Source organism: Panthera onca, chromosome A3 (genome assembly GCF_046562875.1).
Source record: "Panthera onca isolate mPanOnc1 chromosome A3, mPanOnc1 haplotype 2, whole genome shotgun sequence".
NCBI lineage: Eukaryota > Metazoa > Chordata > Mammalia > Carnivora > Felidae > Panthera > Panthera onca.
In genome coordinates this window covers 74,837,646-74,854,435 of record NC_138341.1, presented here as the reverse complement: position 1 = coordinate 74,854,435, position 16,790 = coordinate 74,837,646, and the positions used below count along the sequence as shown (strand labels likewise).

General features: G+C 44.9%; 1 protein-coding gene across 4 annotated transcripts in view; it reads left to right on the top strand.

Annotated features, from left to right (window-relative positions):
• The window catches only part of PRKCE (protein kinase C epsilon), a 497,042-nt gene that overhangs the window by 167,842 nt on the left and 312,410 nt on the right, over nt 1–16,790 (top strand). For 3 of the 4 annotated variants that reach the window (XM_060606918.3, XM_060606953.3, XM_060606924.3), the window contains exon 2: nt 16,485–16,548. In XM_060606918.3, the coding sequence (XP_060462901.1) occupies nt 16,485–16,548 (64 nt within the window). Of the gene's footprint in view, nt 1–13,831; nt 13,943–16,484; nt 16,549–16,790 lie in introns of those variants that run through there. The other variant, XM_060606963.3, reaches the window with a different exon arrangement.

Genomic DNA, 16,790 nt, shown 5'->3' with positions numbered 1-16,790 from the left:
GCTACAGCGAGTAGTTCAGCGGTGCATGAAGTCAGTGTTTAACAGTCTTAGTAAAAACTATGGATGTGTGTGTGTGTGTGTGTGTGTGTGTGTGTGTGTGTGTGTGAGAGAGAGAGAGAGAGAGGGAAGGAGGGAGATTTTTGCCATCTCTTTTGAAGACATGGAGAAAACCAAGAAAACCAAGGCTTTTATAAGCCATGTATCTATGATAAGTGCTTGGTGTTTGCTTGATGGTGGTGGTTTGGAGGAAAGAAGGAGGGAAGTCAAAGTTGACTCCAGCCAAGATTGGAGGTCAGTCCTCTGCATGGGAGTCTTTTCACACATCGCCCAATCTCTGTGTGTTGGAGGGCCCTTGGGATCAATTCTCAGCCTTCCAGTGTCATGGCTCACTCAAACTACAGACCTACAACCCTTATCCAAAACCTTTAGGGCCAGATTTGCTTAGAAATCATTTTTTTTTTATTCTAGAAGGTTCATATAGTATATATTCTATGTATTACACAACACCTCCAGCAGACCATAGGGCAGCCCTTCATGATCAAACAAATTAAGATTTCTAGCACAAATGGATAAACATTCACTTTAATGGGGTAAATATGAACAATAAATAGCCTTGTGTTAGCATGGGTCAGGGTTTGTTGCCAAATGATTTTGACCCAAACTTCAGAAAAAGTCAAATTTTTAGAGCCTTTTGCATGTCAAGGTTGTGGGTCAGGGCCTGTGGATCTGTATCGTTTACCTGTAGTGACTACCAAATCCAGATCATAAGCTTGGGCCCTTCCCTGCGTGTATGCAGTTGTCTTTGGCTGTCTCAGAGGTGTCTTGAGCCCAGCCTGTGCACACCCTCTTTCTGGAGCCCCTTCTCCCGTCCACCCCGCTCCGGTCCTTCTCCTGCTCGGCTGATGGCAGCTCCATGTTTGGCTCAGGCCAAAAATCTCCGCGCTATCCTTGAGCCCACTTTTCATCTCTAACCTTGCGTCCAATCCTGTTGTTGGCTCTACCTTCAGAATATATCCAGAATCTGGCCACTGGCCATCACTACTACTACCATCCCTTCCTGGCCACCATTGTCTCCCACCTGGATGCTTAGGAGAGCCTCCTAAGCCGCCCTCCTGCTTCCTCGTTTGTGCCTCAGGTTTATTCTCCATACAGCAGCCAGAGTGACCTTTCCAAAGCGTAAGCCACAGCGTGTCACTGCTCTGCTCAGACTCTCTCCTGGCTCCCCATCTCTCTGGGAGCCAAAGCCCAAGTACTCACGGTGCTTCACTTCTCTGACCTCACCTCCAGCTGCCTCTCCCCTCCCTCTATTCCAGTCACATCTGCCTCCACTACTCCTGGCCAGGCCAAGTCCTCTCCCACTTCTACGCCTTTGCACTGGTTCTTCTCTCTGCTTCCGATGCTTCCATTCCCCTTCCAGAAACCCACAGGCCTGGATCCTTTGAGTATCAGGAAGGCCATCCTTGATGAATTAACAGATACATTAACATACAATCATCAAACCCAAACTTTGAAAAGTGCCTTTCTGCAGCCAAGGCATGAAATAATCTAAATGAAAACCAACAAAAACTCCAACACATTAGAAGAGATCTATTAATGAAAACTAAGTTCCAGTTACACATCCACTCTGAGCCATAAACAAAGCATTGACTACTGTAAGGATAGAGTTGGATGTTCTGTTTTTCTTTGATCTCTTTGAAAGGCTGAGAACTTTCCTTATGCTTGAGCAGTGATTTATGTCTTCTATTTCTTTCAAGCCCTACCCAGTTAATTAAGTAATTAATGATTGTAGATAGCCCCAAGCTGTCCTCACAAAGTAGATTTGGGTTCATGAAATCTATCTCATATGGTCTATAGCACAATATATATGTGATATAACTCTTTTCTGTGGTTGTCCAAAATATATATGGAAGTCTAACATCCAGGATAGAACACTGTGAATTAAGCAACTATTTCTGACATTTAGGGCTTGAACAGATAATTTTCAGGTCCCCTTTGCTGTGTGCTTTAGGAAGGTCTCTCCTTCTGATTCAGATGTTGGTGTGGCCTTCAGAACACATATGTCTGATTTGTGTCTCCACCTGCACTTAACCTGTTCATTTTATAAGACCTGGGACTTCATTAAGGTGGAGAAAATGAGAGCAGAATGTATAAGGGGAGTTGTTCATTTTCAGAGACTAGATAGTCTGTGCATTCATATATAATTTGTACATGTAACACTTGCATATTCATTTATTTATAGAAAAAAACCCCAACTTAACTTTAACACGCACTCATTAGAGTACGTGTTCAGGCAGGCCGTGTCTCAGAAAACTGGAAGTTATGCCCAACTTATTGACATCTTTTTCACCTTTTTGATACAAAATCTAGAAGTTTTTAGAATTTGATGTTTTCCTTCAAAATTCAATAGAGTCACAACATGTCCCATGATGAGTAATTATCCAATGGGTGGAAAATTTTTTACTGATTATGATATAGAAATATAGAAATAAATTCTATTTTTCTTTATAGTATATAAATTTGAGACTTATGCTTGAGTTTTGTAGAACGAGCATTGTTAATTATTATTTTTTCAATGTCTTCTAAAATTTGAAGACAAATAGAGAATATATTCCAAAGTATTCCTGTAGAAATAAAATGATGACGCAGCATAGCTAGCTAGGTCATAGGCACTGTATGGGCGTGTCACAACAAAAATGTTTGCTTGTTACCTGATGAATAAAGTCTATGTTGTTATGAAAGTCTATTACATGAAAGGTAGTTTATTTCTTTATTTTACTTGTTTTTAAATTTTTTAATGTTTATTTTTGAGAGACAGAGAGACAAAGCGTGAGCAAGTGAGAGGCAGAGAGAGAGGGAGACACAGAATCCGAAGCAGGCTCCAGGCTCTGAGCTGTCAGCACAGAGCCCGATGCGGGGCTCGAACCCATGAAATGCGAGATCATGACCTGAGCTGAAGTCAGAATAAGCCACCCAGGTGCCCCCATGAAAGGTAGTTTAAAGGCAACAGTGTGTAAGGTGTAAAAATGTGGACCATATCACCCAATAGAAACAGAGGAACACAAGTAGAGAAAGAGGTTTGATCAAAGAAAAGGATTTGTAGTGTCTATTTGGTTGAGCTATGGAAGCTTTTCCTTAATATGTTCAAATTGTATCTAATTAAGAATATGCCTGGTTACTCTCAAATGGGTGATTAGGATTGAGTAGTGCTATTATTATATGACCAGAAAGCTACACTTTAAAAAATATGTAAATTTAAAATAATGTTTCTCATTTTTAACTTGCACTGTAACTCTACTGAAAATTAGAATAACTGAGTTTCTTTTTTTCTTTTTCCCCTTCCCTTCCCTTCCCCTCCCTTCCCTCCCCTTCCTTTCCCTTCTCTTCCCTTCCCTATCCTCCTTCCTGGCTATGGGTAATTTACTCAGGTGCCTAAAGGGATTGTTTAATCTCATCGTGCCTCAGTTTCCTTACTTATAAACGAGGGGATTGAGCAACACAATATTCTTCAAGCAACAACAAATTTATTGATTTTTTAACCACGAAAGTTATAGTGGGACATAGAAGAAAAGTAAAATGTTTAGAAAAGTATAGAAATGCAAAAAAAACCTTACACACTATTTCACTCCTCCTTAGATAATCTTTTTTTCCCCTTTGTGTATATACCCACCCATATACCTTTTGTGTTTGTTTTACAAAATTGTACCATAGAATATATATTCCTTTATCATCTCATTTTTCCTTCACTTAATACAGTACTTTACATATCTCTTTATTTCATTAAATATAATTCAGCAAGATCTTTCTTTGTGATGGCATGGTATTTAATGATTTGAATATGCCACAGTTTATTTAAATAGTTTGCTACTATTAAACAATTAGTTTCTAATTTTACACTCTTAAAAAAATGCTGTAATGATCATCCTTGTTGTTAAATCATTGTGCACATGTGTGATTTGGGATAAATTCCCAGAAATGGAATTGCTAGGTCAAAGGATTTTTGTTATATAACGCCAAACCCCTCTCTACAAATTCTGTGCCAGTTTACACTTCATCAGCAGTGTGCAAGAGTGTCTGTTTCTTTTCTACTCTCACCAGCACAGGATTATATCATTTAAGATGATATGCTTTTAGATTTTCCATTCAAGATCGTCTTGAAGCAAAAATGTTTGCTCCTCTGCTTACTAAAGACCCCATCTAAATAATAGACAAAGAAAAAAAGGGGAGGGATAAAATTCTATAACAACTAAGTCAGCAGAAGGGATCTATCATCACATTATCCCAGTGACTTTCTGGGGATGAAAGTAGAGGGCAGGGTGGCAATTGATGGGACAGAATGGCAATACTGAAGAGTCACAGCCAAGAACATGTGCAGAAGATACTGGAGCCTCGTCTGCAGGACCCAGAAGGGGCTCCAAGTTTGAAGACTGTAGGAACCTCGAAGACGTGAGATGTGTAGCTGAAAACATGTGCCCATCTAAAGGTCTATATGTACAACTATGTACTCCCTACTCTCACTACAGAAGGTCCTGGAGCCAGACTCTGACTCCCAGGTAAAAAGATGGATGGTTCTTTCAAAAGCAAATGGTGCAATGCTTTGGGGAGAACTGGCAAGGCTGGTGTGGGGATCCCTTGCTAGAATGGTCAGCTCCCACTCTCTAACCCTAAGACCACTGGACTGGTATCCACAGAAATATGTTGCATCCATAAACCTAAATAAATAAGTCAAAATTTTAAAAGGGATGCTATGAGAAAGGAGAAAATAGCAAGGCATTTCTGGAAACACAGCATAATATCATCAGGAATAAAAGTACAGTGGAAGAGTTGTAAGTCAAAGCCAAGGAAATCTCCTAGAATATGGGCAAAGAAGATAAAAGTATAACACATAGTAAGAGACATAGGGATCATCCTACTGGTCCAACATCTGGATAATAGGCGTTTCATAGAGAAAATGAGGCCAATAGCAAAAAACAAAAGAGAAAAGCCTCTTCCACAAGTTGAGTTTCAGCACAATGAATCAGAAAAGGACAGCCTGAGACGTATCTTTGTGAGAGTCCACAACACTAAGATAAAAAAGATTCTAGAACTTCCAGAGAGTGAAAACAAAATGGAGTCACCTACTAAACAACAGCTGTCAAGCTGACATGAGATTCATTGGCAATATTTATGTTAGAAAAAGAAAGTTCTGAGAGATCATGATTTTTTTTAACTTAGAATTCTGTATAGAGCCAAGTATCAATCATGTGTGAGGACAGGCACACAAGGTCTTAGCTGGATTTCAATGTACTCTTAATCAATATTTCAATCAGAACTTTATCTCAGTGAGTACTTTACTGGTAAAAACAAGGGAATAACCCAGAACAAAGAAGATGATGGATTCTAGCAACAGTGGCTGCATTCAGCAGAGCAGTGAAAAGAAGTCACAGCACTACTGCTGGGTAGCAGACCAGAGAGTGGTCCGTCCATTAGGAAGAGGAGGAGAGTGGGGGTTTCTAGAAAGGCAAACCCAAGAGATAAGGACCCAGGGAAAACTTGATGATCTCAGAAAGGCAATTGACTGAGTGGGGGAAAAATCCATTTAGATTAGATACTAGATATAGTTTCCATTGGGTGGCACATGGGTTTTCACATTGGACCCATGGAAAAGACAATATATGTAATACCATTTACAAAGTGAGGATAAATAAACACTGTTAATTTGTTTTCAGATTTTTGAAACAGCATATACAGAAAACTCAATTACAATGAGAGAACAGAGCATCACTGTTGTCAACATTGATAGTCTAACAGTAGAGACACATAGATGGGGGTGGAGGTCGGTGGGAGAGGTGATCGCAGGACAGAGAGGGCTGGAGGCACCAATGTCCTCTAGTTGTAATGTGGAGGCCTAGGAAATATTGTCTATAGCCAACAGAACAAGAGATTGACATTTGACATTGCTTTTTTTGCAGTTGCAGAGAATAGAGAAGGAACTGAGAATTGTGATGTATATTTTGTGGAGGGGGAAAGTGGAAGGAGGTGGTGAGAGTACTAAATCCTCATTGATCACAGCAGCAAGGCAAAAGAGAGTGTCTAAAATAAAAAATCAGGAAATTGAGGTACAAGCATTTTATTTAGGGACATGGCAGTGATACCAGCAAAACCCAAATAGAAATTCTTAAAATTGCCCCCCCCCGGGGAATAATGGGGCAGGGGACTGTTGCTTCTCATTATAAGATTCACATGTAGTTTTTTATTTTTAACAACTGAATGTATCATGAGACTTAATTTTGTTTATGTTTTAATAAACAAATAACACAAAAATACCAAAAGCAAAAGCACCTGTGGTTCATTTGATAGGGAAAAAGAACATTTAAAAAACTCTTACCCTTTAATTCCTATTTCTTTGCTTATTTAAAAATTTTTTTTAATGTTTTAATTTATTTTTGAGAGACAGAGAGAGACAGCATGAGTGCAGGAGGAGCAGAGAGAGGGAGACATGGAATCTGAAGCAGGTTCCAGGCTCTGAGCTGTCAGCACAGAGCCTAACGCAGGGCTCGAACTCACAAACTGTGAGATCACAACCTGAGCCGAAGTCAGAGGCCTAACTGACTGAGCCACCGAGGCGCCCTATTTCTTTGCTTATTTTAACCAAGTGATTTCCAAGTGGCTTATGACTCTTAAATTTCATACTTATGTGAATTTTATAAAATGCAACCAGGAGCATTGGGTCCAGAGTTGGAGAGCCCTGCTGTAATCCAGGCTTCTCATCTTCAAGCTGTGAGAATGTGGGCAGGTTATTTAAATCTATAAGCCTCAGTTTCTCATCCCTGAAAGAATAAGGACATTGCCTCCCTTACACAGATAACATGTGTAAAGTGCTCAATAAAGGGTGTTTATTGGGGTTGTGATTATTATTAGGAACCAGACACCCTCTCGAGGAGCTCAGAAGTGATGGAGAACAATTACATGTCTTGGATTTTGAATGGAGTCAAGAAATGAACATCTTTGTTAGCAGCGATTCGTGGAAGGTTCTGCTGGGTTGTCCTAGGACAGAGATAGAGAAGTTCCTGGTTTGAAGGTAATTTTTCTGGTTGCAGAGTCCTGAGCTCTTCCAGCTCAGCTTGCCTGAGCTGTTCTCCATGGATCCATTCAGTTTCACTTGGAGTCTCTAGTGTTCACCTGCCTTGTGCCCAGCCCTGGAGCAAGAAGTGCAGAACACTCCCACCCCAAAGGAACGCTTGGCTCACAGTCTGGGCAGGAAGTAACAATAATGGCCCAACACCTTACATTTATAGGCTGTGAGCTGTGTGCCAGGCACAGCTCCAAGTGCTACACCATGTCATTTGAACCTCCCAACACCATGAGGCAGGCGCCACTGATGTTCTCAATTCATAGATGAGGAAATTGAAACAAGGGCCACACAGTTTGTAACAGGCAGAGCTAGGATTTGAACCCAGGTGGTCTAGCTTTAGACACTACAATGTATTGGTCTTCTGTGACAAATAGGAAATGTAGAATAAGACACACACATACAAATATGCCCATAGAGAGAGACCACTGCAAGGCAAAATGCAAAATGCAAACTGCAGATTGGTAGTGGGATAGTTTTCACTTCACAACACTGGGGGTAAGTGCCTCCATTTCCTTCTGTTTGCATGCACCACCTCCTCTTGGGATGCACAATCATGCACTGCCATTTCCCTGAAGGAAGATAGAAAATCTATACTGTTCCTGTCTGAAGCTTTGTAAACCGTTGCACACTGTTGATCCTGGGTTTGGCACCTTTGGATGTTTTCTTAGTGCAGGAAAGCATTGTGTACACATAGAGTTATTTGTTTTTAGCCACCTCTGTCATCCCACGGAGCCAGCTCTCCGGGTCTATTTCTGAGCCTGTTGAAAAGAGGAAGCAGGTGCTAACTTGAGTTGACTTCAGTTGTGGCCTTGGAAGAGCTTAGGATCTGTGACACAGACCTCCAGTCCAGCCTGGAGGACTGCCACATGGAGATGATGGCTGCTGGTGGGTTGGTTGCCATGACCTGGCTACAGAGGATGGGAAAACAATCTGTTAGCCAGTTTCTAGGGGCATTTAAGATGTGTCTGGTGGGGCACCTGGGCCACTCAGTCAGTTAAGCACCCAACTTCGGCTCAGGTCATGATCTCACGGTTCATAAGGTCGAGCCCTGCATCGGGCTCTGTGCTGACAGCTCAGAGCCTGGAGCCTGCTTCGGTTTCTGTGTCTCCCTCTCTCTCTGCACCTCCCCTGCTCGTGCTTTCTCTCTCTCTCTCTCTCTCTCTCTTAAAAATAAACATAAAAAAAAATTAAGATGTGTCTTGTAACTGAAGCAAACTGCTCTCTGGGGGATTGGAGGTTAGAAATAGCTAAGGCAAAAGGTATTGACTTAAATTTAAATTATGTAAAAAGTTAACCCAAGAACACGACTTAAAAAATCAAAGGGTTCAAGAGAGCTTTAGTGAAGAATAAGCCTTTTCCTGATTTCTGGTCCCCAATCCTGTAGTTTCCATCTCTTAAGGCAACCCCTGCTTCCTGTTGATTAAGACTTCTGGAAATAATCAATGTGGAACAAGTGTGAGGGCGTGTGTGAGAGTGTGTGAGGGCGTACACACACATACACGCCCATTTTATTCACACAGTAGCCTAGCATAATAAACACATCGCACCTTGCTTGTCCCCCCCAACCCCTGCCCACTTAATATATCCCAGGGATCAGCACATTTCAACCTTTTCATTCTTTTTTTCGGGCTTGTCTAGCGATCTACCACATGATGTATCCTATTTTATTTAAGCAGTTCCCTATTCGTAGATATTTAGGTACTTAAGGTCATTTAAAGATCTTCTAAAGCATCTGGTGTTATTGTCTTGAAAGACAGTCACACACAGACAGATTTAAATAAGTCAGCAGGCTCTTAAACCTACATTTTGGATGTGTGTTTCTTGCTATTATTGTATTTTGATCACACAAGACAGAAGAAGGTGGCTGTGCCTGTGAGTGTGTTTTGCACACGTGGGTGGATGTGTGAATGTGTGTGCCTACACAGGTAGGTGTACATTATGTTGTGTGACAGATGTACTCTTGAAAAACTCTGAATGAACCCGTTTATTTTTAAAACTGGAATATGAAATTTTAAATGCCCTGAGGGTGGGAAGATGATTTGTTATTTAGAGGAAACTTGCAGAGGAATCCTTGTGTCAAAATGAAATGATGGCTTCTTTTTTTCCCTTTTACAAAATGGCTTCATTGAGGTCTAATTTATATACAATAAAATGCATTCATTTTAAGTGTTTGGCTTGATGGAGTTTGACAAATGTATACATTCATGTAACCACCGCCTCAATCAAGATACAGAAAACTGGGGGCACCTCGGTGGCTCAGTAGGTTGAACATCTGACTTTGGCTCAGGTCATGATCTTGCGGTTGGTGAGTTCAAGCCATGTGTTGGGCTCTGTGCTGACAGCTCGGAGCCTGGAGCCTGCTTCGGATTCTGTGTCTCCCTCTCTCTCTGCCCCTACCCTGCTCACACACTGTCTCTCTCAAAGTAAATAAAAACATAAAAAAATATTAAAAGAAAAAGATACAGAAAAATTAACCCCATGCCCAAAAGCTCCTCTGTGCCTCTATGTTCACCTCCCACCCACCTTCACCTCCGGGAGATCACAGATATGCTTTTTATCACTATAGATTGGTTTTGCCTGTTCTAGGACATCATATAAGTGGAATCGCCCATGATATATTCTCTTAACGTTTGGCTTCGTTCTCGCAGCGACACGTTTTGTTGCATATATCAGTAGTCCATTCTTCATTGCCAAGCAAAATTCCATCGTATGCATGCAGCATGGTTTGCTTACTCCTTTACCTGTTGTTGGCCATTTGGGTTGTTGCCAGCATTTAGCTGTTATGAATGAAGCTGCTGGGAACATTTATGTCCAGGTTGCTGGCTTCCCAAGTGACTCATCTCCATAATTCAGTTGTGCAGATTCGCTTTAAAGTCAGGCCATTCATCCATTGAGCCAACATGCACAATATGTATTAAATCCCTCCCATGTGCTGGTCAGACAGGACTCTGCCCTGCAGGCATATACACTAAAGCCCGCATAATATCTTTGCACTGCCACGGTAAGTGTTTGAGAGAGAAACAACACTCGTCTCCCTTATTTTAGGGAAGTAAATGCTATTGGAAGCCTTAAAATATTTAATTACGTGGGCACTCTGTGCTTTCAAACAGTGCACGCTACCAGTAAGGCCTGGTAGCCACGTCCTCCCCAAATGAAATCTTTAATCAGCGGCCGGTTTCAACATTGGCGCCCAGCAGCGTGCTCATTGTTCAGGGTTTTCCAAAGTGGAAGTGAGGAGGATGCCTGCTGCCTGAAGGTCTCCTGCAATGTCTAGGGTGCCTCTTCCGTGCCAGGTGCCTCCAGAGACTGTGATATGACTGTGGTGTCACCAGGGGACAATGGCCAGCAAAAAGGGGTGTGTAGGACTTGGGAAATGGGACCCCTGTTTGGGGAAGGAACCCTGGAATTTCTCTCTTGATGGTTCCCTTTATACCTCTGCGTCCCTCACTCCGGTCCCCTCCCCTCCTCCAAGGGAAAAAGAAACAGACTCTTATCTAGGGCTTAATTGGGGCAACACAGGCAGGGCAAGCCTCCCTTCCTCCTTCTCATCCTTTCTGGATTCATCTTTTTCTTTTTTTTTTTTTTAATGTTTTATTTATTTTTGAGAGAGACAGAGACAGAGTGTGAGTGGGGGAGGGGCAGAGAGAGAGAGAGAGAGAGAGGGAAACACAGAAGCTGAAGCAGGTTCCAGGCTCTGAGCTGTCAGCACAGAACCCGACACAGGGCTCGAACCCACGAACCGTGAGGTCGTGACCTGAGCTGAAGTAAGACGCTTAACAGACTGAGCCATCCAAGTGCCCCTGGATTCGTCTTTTTCTGACCCACTCCCTACTTCTGGCTTCTTTCTAGGCCCTAGAGCCTGACAGCAGAGGGAAAAGGAAGCAAAACTCAAATTGGGCACGTGTGACCTTTGCGGATTGTTCCAAGGGAAGGTTTGTCTAGAGGTCTCTGGAGGAAGTTGAGCCTGTGGTTAGGGGGAGTCTTGACAGTGAGTTTCTTACCTCCTTTGACTTGAACTCAATCACCCCCCCCCACACCCCGCAAAACACGGGCGTGCAGTGTTTTTGTCACTGTGGGTCACAGTGACACACGGCAATACCGCCTAAGCAGGCCGCCCATTGCCACGGCATCGGCAGGAGTTTCTGCTGGACCGGTGAGGTGTGGGGGAGGCCTGTTGGCCGAGAGGCCAGAGTTGAGGCTTCGAGCTTGGGCTCCAGGCTGTCCAGCTCTGGGGCGCTCATCCCTCCCTAGCTCCCTCCCTAGCCGTGCAGTGCTGGCCACTTGCCTTCCTTAATCTCAGCTTTCTCACGCATACAGTGGCGCTCGCAGTACTTATTATCTTACAGGTTAATTGTGAGGAATACATGAAATAGTGTGCGTGAAGGATTTGTGAAGTCGGGCATCACCTGGAGAAGTGCCTGTGATACTTTTGTGCTTTTCAGAGGTGGATCTTGCATGGGTTTCTATGGTTTAGGCTCTTTCCCCATTGCCTTGTTCCTCATTCACAAGAGGGGAGCTCTTGTTTATGCCCAGAGCCTGTTGCCCCCAAGAACTCTGGGAGGCCAGAAGGGTGCCGGAGGCATTGCTCTGTCACCAGCTGCCCGGGCTGGGGAGCCCGTCAGTTGCAGGTGAGCGGGAGAGCCGGAGGCCTTGGGAAGAGAGGCCTGGCCCTGGATTGTCAGAGAAGGCTTCCCAGGCTGGTTGGGGTTTTGGGACAGGAGCTCCGGCAGAGTCTTCTCCAGACAGCCTTGGGGGCGGGGGGGTGGTCAGAATCCTGCCTAAAGCCCTCTGAGCTCCAGTTTTTCCATCCAAAAAGTAGGGAGTATTGCTGGCCACACGGGAGGTTAAGGGAATGAATGCAGATCAAGCACCCACATGGTGTCTGAGGCATAGAGGGAGCTCGGAAGCTCCACCGTCCCCCTCCCCTTCTCCTTCTCTCATGAGCACCTCATGACCCCTCTGGTGACCAAAGCTATAGCCTGTTTTGCCCCGGGGTTCCCCACAGGCTGGGCATGAAACTCTCACTACAGTGCTTTATTTGATAATCCCAACTCTGTAACGCCATCAGATGTCCTGGAATAGCATGTAATAATGTCAATTTAGGGCAAGAAAATGCCTTTTTTGTTGGAGCACAGCTTGACCGAGTGGAGGGAATGTTGGACTATGCAGCACATTTGAAGACTTGGCTTTTTAATAACAAGAGCACCAGCGGTAACTGAGTATTTTGTGCCAGGCACCGTGCTGAGTGCTTTACACAGGCTATCTCATTTAACAGATGTGACAGGGTCTGTTATTAGCTCCATTTCGCGAAGAAGCCTTCTGAGGCTCAGAGAAGGTAGTCGCTTGCTTCAGGCCAGAGAGCCAGTAGGTTCATACATAACCACCCTGTACCGAGTACCTCCTGGGTGCCAAGTGCTTTATGTGTGTTTCGTGGCATTTTTACAGCAGCCCATTTCACAGATGATGAGACTGAGGCCACGACTCAGAGAACGCAAATAATTGCCTGAGCTGGGATTCAGCCCTGGTCAGACTCCAAAGGCTGTGTTTGTCTTTCCCACTGTTCTACTGCCTTGCTCCTGGCCTCAGCTGGAGGGGTAGCCAAAGGCGCTAGAGGTCCAAAGAAAACAGACATAGACATACTATCTCTGTGATGGTAGCTGGGAAGACTCATCAAGTAAAGGTAGGAGTTTCAAGGCGATTTGATAAATAGGGTTGCATCTGGGATCATTTGCAGGAACCCTGAGTGCAGGAGAAAGAGCTTAGAACCAATCCTGGGAATGGCTAGGAGGAGAGAGGAGGCCTCCTTTCATGTACTGCCAGCTGCCTGGTGGTGACGGCAATCGACAGCTTGCAGGGGTTTTGCAGGGCTGGGCACCTTCGTTGCTTCATTATCCGGGCCAGGTAATTGTGAGCAGAACTTGTGATTAAATTAATTTGACCATGAGGTTGCTGCACACTCCATCACGTTTTGTACCTGATAAGCCTCCAATCATCTGTGTTGAAGTCCTACCTCCCTACATGGTTCTCAGCGCCTCCTCACTCGGCCGGCTGGGGCCCCGCCAGCCCTCCGTGGCCATCTGCCCAGGCTGCAAAGCTCTTTGTTGCTTTTGGCATGCTTAATAGCTTAATTTCTATTTTTCTGTTTGGAAATGCAGTTCATCGGCATTGAGGCAGCAGTGGGTGCTAAAATGGTGTCTGATTGCTATCTTGAATGTTAATATCCTAATACATTTTATCGTCAATGACCTGTCCCCCCCTTGCCACAAGTTCTCACTCGCCCTTTGCAAAGAGAGGCAGGCTGCTTGCCTTCCAATAGGCCCTCGCAGCCCATCTCATTCCTTTTCTGTCTCCCTCCCTGCTTTTCACAGATAGCATTGTATTCTGCCAATGCAGTCCGAAGTCGTGGGAAACCTCGGAGTTGGAGGATATGAGAAATTGTTTCATTTAGCTGGCAGGGTTTAATAGAGATGATCTAATCTCTGAAAGGCATACATTATTTAAATTCCATGCTTTTGGACAAGAGGACCCCTGATATTTGTGGCAGGGACAGGATTTTGGTTTGGCTCTGTTCAGTGGAGCTGACTGGTGGTTTTCCTGTTTGTAATTTCGTGTGGGGGCTGGGTTATGCTTGTGGCAGTGTGTGTGGGGGCAGGGGGGGGGTGTGCGGGGCGGGGATTCCTAGTGGTGAGGGTGCCAGAAAACATTTTCTTTAGACAGAAACCTAAAATCACAGATTCTTGGGACAGAAACTGTGGGGAGAGTCATCCCCTGGCATCACCACTCTGTTATTGGGTTTCCATCTGGATCCCAATCTCCAGATCCCAAACTCAGGTGAGCGGCCCCCGTGGGGCAACCACTGGAGACTTCTCTTGGTGGACCTGGATTTTTTCTTTTTTAATGTTTATTTATTTATTTTGAGAGAGTGCATAAGCGGGGGAGGGCAGATAGAGAGAGAAAGAGAGAGAGAGAGAGAGAGAGAGAATCTTAAGCAGCTTCCATGTTGTTAGTGTAGAGCCCAAAGTGGGTCTTGAACCCATGAACTGTGAGATCATGACCTGAGCCAAAATCAAGAGTTGGATGCTGAACTGATTGAGCCACCCAGGTGCCCCAGTGGAACTGAAATTTTGAGAGAAACCTTGAACACTCAACCACTAAAGACTGAGTCTGGGGGCGGGGGGGGCACCTGGGCTCAGTTGGTTAAGTGTCCAACTTCAGCTCAGGTCATGATCTCACAGTTCGTGAGTTCAAGCCCCACAGCAGGCAGGCAGGCTCTCTGCTGTCAGCACGGAACCGGCTTTGGATCTTCCGTGTCCCTCTTTCTCTGCCCCTCCCCCGCTCACTCTGGTATGCTCTCTCTCTCTCTCTCTCTTGAAAATAAACATTGAGAAAAAAAAATTAGGAAAAAAAAAGAAAAGACTGAGTCCGCAAAGAAAGTAGGGCTCACGCGTGTCTCGGGGAACCTGTACTGTGAGGGGCATGAGGTGCTGGGGGAGGGACCTGGAGAATATCAGTCCAAGGTGAATATTTTTCACCTCACAGGGAGTACGTAGTGATCGTGGGAAAGCCACCTCTTCTTCCCCTGCTACTTCATTTGAATGTCGCGTTAGTACAGGTCACATGCCTGCCTACCTTCCTGGAGGTGGGGCTTGCAGGGGCAAATGACCCCAGAATAGGCTCTCAGAGTTCTGAACATAAAGTCTTTCCCCCTCCCCAAAGCTTTATTGGGTGTCTCCTGACTAATGGACATTGAGGTGGGCGCTAGATATATACATGTAATTCTCATACTCTCTGCCTAGCCGAGGAGATGGACATATGGATGATGTGTTACAGGAACTGCAGGTCAGATGTGCATGTGTCTCGTCGGGGCACAAATGAAGGGGTGATCAATTCTGACTGGGAATATCTGGAAAGGCTTCAGAGAGGAGGGGATAATTGACCTCAGCCTTGAATGAGAAGGAGGTGTTCATCAGACTGACCCTTTCTAAGTGGTGCTTGATGAATGTGTGTCTCTGCTCTTTGCTGGAGACAGTGAAACAGAAAAGGAGGGGTAGTGGTTCCTGCCCTCAAGAATTTCACAGCTTGCTGGGGAGACGGGCCTGGCACGGACGTACGAGCCAATTAAAGCTCTGTGCAGACAGATGGAATTGCGGAGGCGAGGACAGGCCACCGGGGGTACTTGGTGATCCAGGGTTTCCAGAGTTACTCCTCTCTCATGGAGGACACAGTTTCTGTAAGGACGGTTCAGACCTTGCAAAGATGTCAAGTGGAAGAGGCCCAGGCGTTCTGCCTTGACTTGTCAGCCTGGTTCTATATAGAAACAGCTAGCTGGATTTGGAGGTGGGCAGGGAGGAAGTGAGAGTGGGTGGAGAAGGCCGATGGTAAGAATGTAGCGGTATTGGCTCACTCTTTACAACCCGGGTAGAATCTGGGGTTTGCAAAACACACGTATCAACACACAGCTCGAGCACTCGGGCCCTCCAGTGTTGCATGGGCACCACGCACACTCCCAGCCTTTGCTTCTGCTGTCTCGGTTCTTCCACCTTGAATGACTCCCCTTTCTTGTCTTCATGAGGTCTTCCCAGACTGCTCTTCAACACTGATTTCCAACCTGCCAGATACTTAACCGGTTATCCCCTGTCGCTCATCACCAAGCCGGGTTCAGCATTGTTCTCCGTTTTTTAACTCCCCGATGAGAGTGTAAACACCTTCAGAGTGTGAATGGCATCTTATGCTTTTCTTTCCTCCCCTGTGAGCAGTTTGTGTAGCACAGAGAACACGGCTTTCTCTAGATGGTCTTGCCACTAAATCTCAGCCTTGCCACTTTCGCTAAAACGCTGATCTCAGCTTCCTTCTCTGTGAAATGGCATAACCCGGGGTTTCTCAACTTTGACACTATTGGCATCTGGGACTGGATAATGCTTCGTCGTGGGTACCATCTGTCCGCTGTAGGATACTTAGCACGATCCCTTGCTCCCACCCATTAGATGCCACTGGCAGCCCTTCCTTTCCAGACATGACCATGAAAAACATCTCCAGATAATTTTTGTGTCCCAAAAAGCTTCCCTGTGTCAAGCGTCCCCTGTGCCAAGTTTCTCTTGTGCAGCAAGATCACTTCCAGTTGAGAACCACTGGGATGACATTACCTATTGGGTCGGTATCAGACCTCCTCGTGCTGCATCCGGAACACAGCTGACGTTCCACAAATGCCAATTCTCCTGCATTCCTGATTCACCCCACACTTGGCACGCTACAGGTTGATGAGTTGAACGGAGCTGTGACCCTGTTTTAGCAGTTCAGGGTGGAAAAGTCATGGAACTCTCCAGCTGTTTCCCACAATGCATTAACAGAGTCACTATCATTTTCTTAATTGCAGATTGATCTGGAGCCAGAAGGAAGAGTGTATGTGATCATTGATCTGTCGGGGTCGTCGGGTGAAGGTAGGAGGATGTGACCTCTCCTCATTGTTCTCTTCCATTGACCCTTTGTCTAACGTTGTCTCCCTCCCCTCTGTGGCTGGGACGTATTACAGTGACATTTAATTAATTGGCACCCTTCAAAGGAAAAGGTTATTTTGAAGATGCTTACGCCTGTGTACCAAATGGGACCAGCCATCTGTTAGCTTTGGTGGAGCAGAGGGAAGATTTTTGACTTACCAAGTAAGGCCAACAAAGCAGGCGTC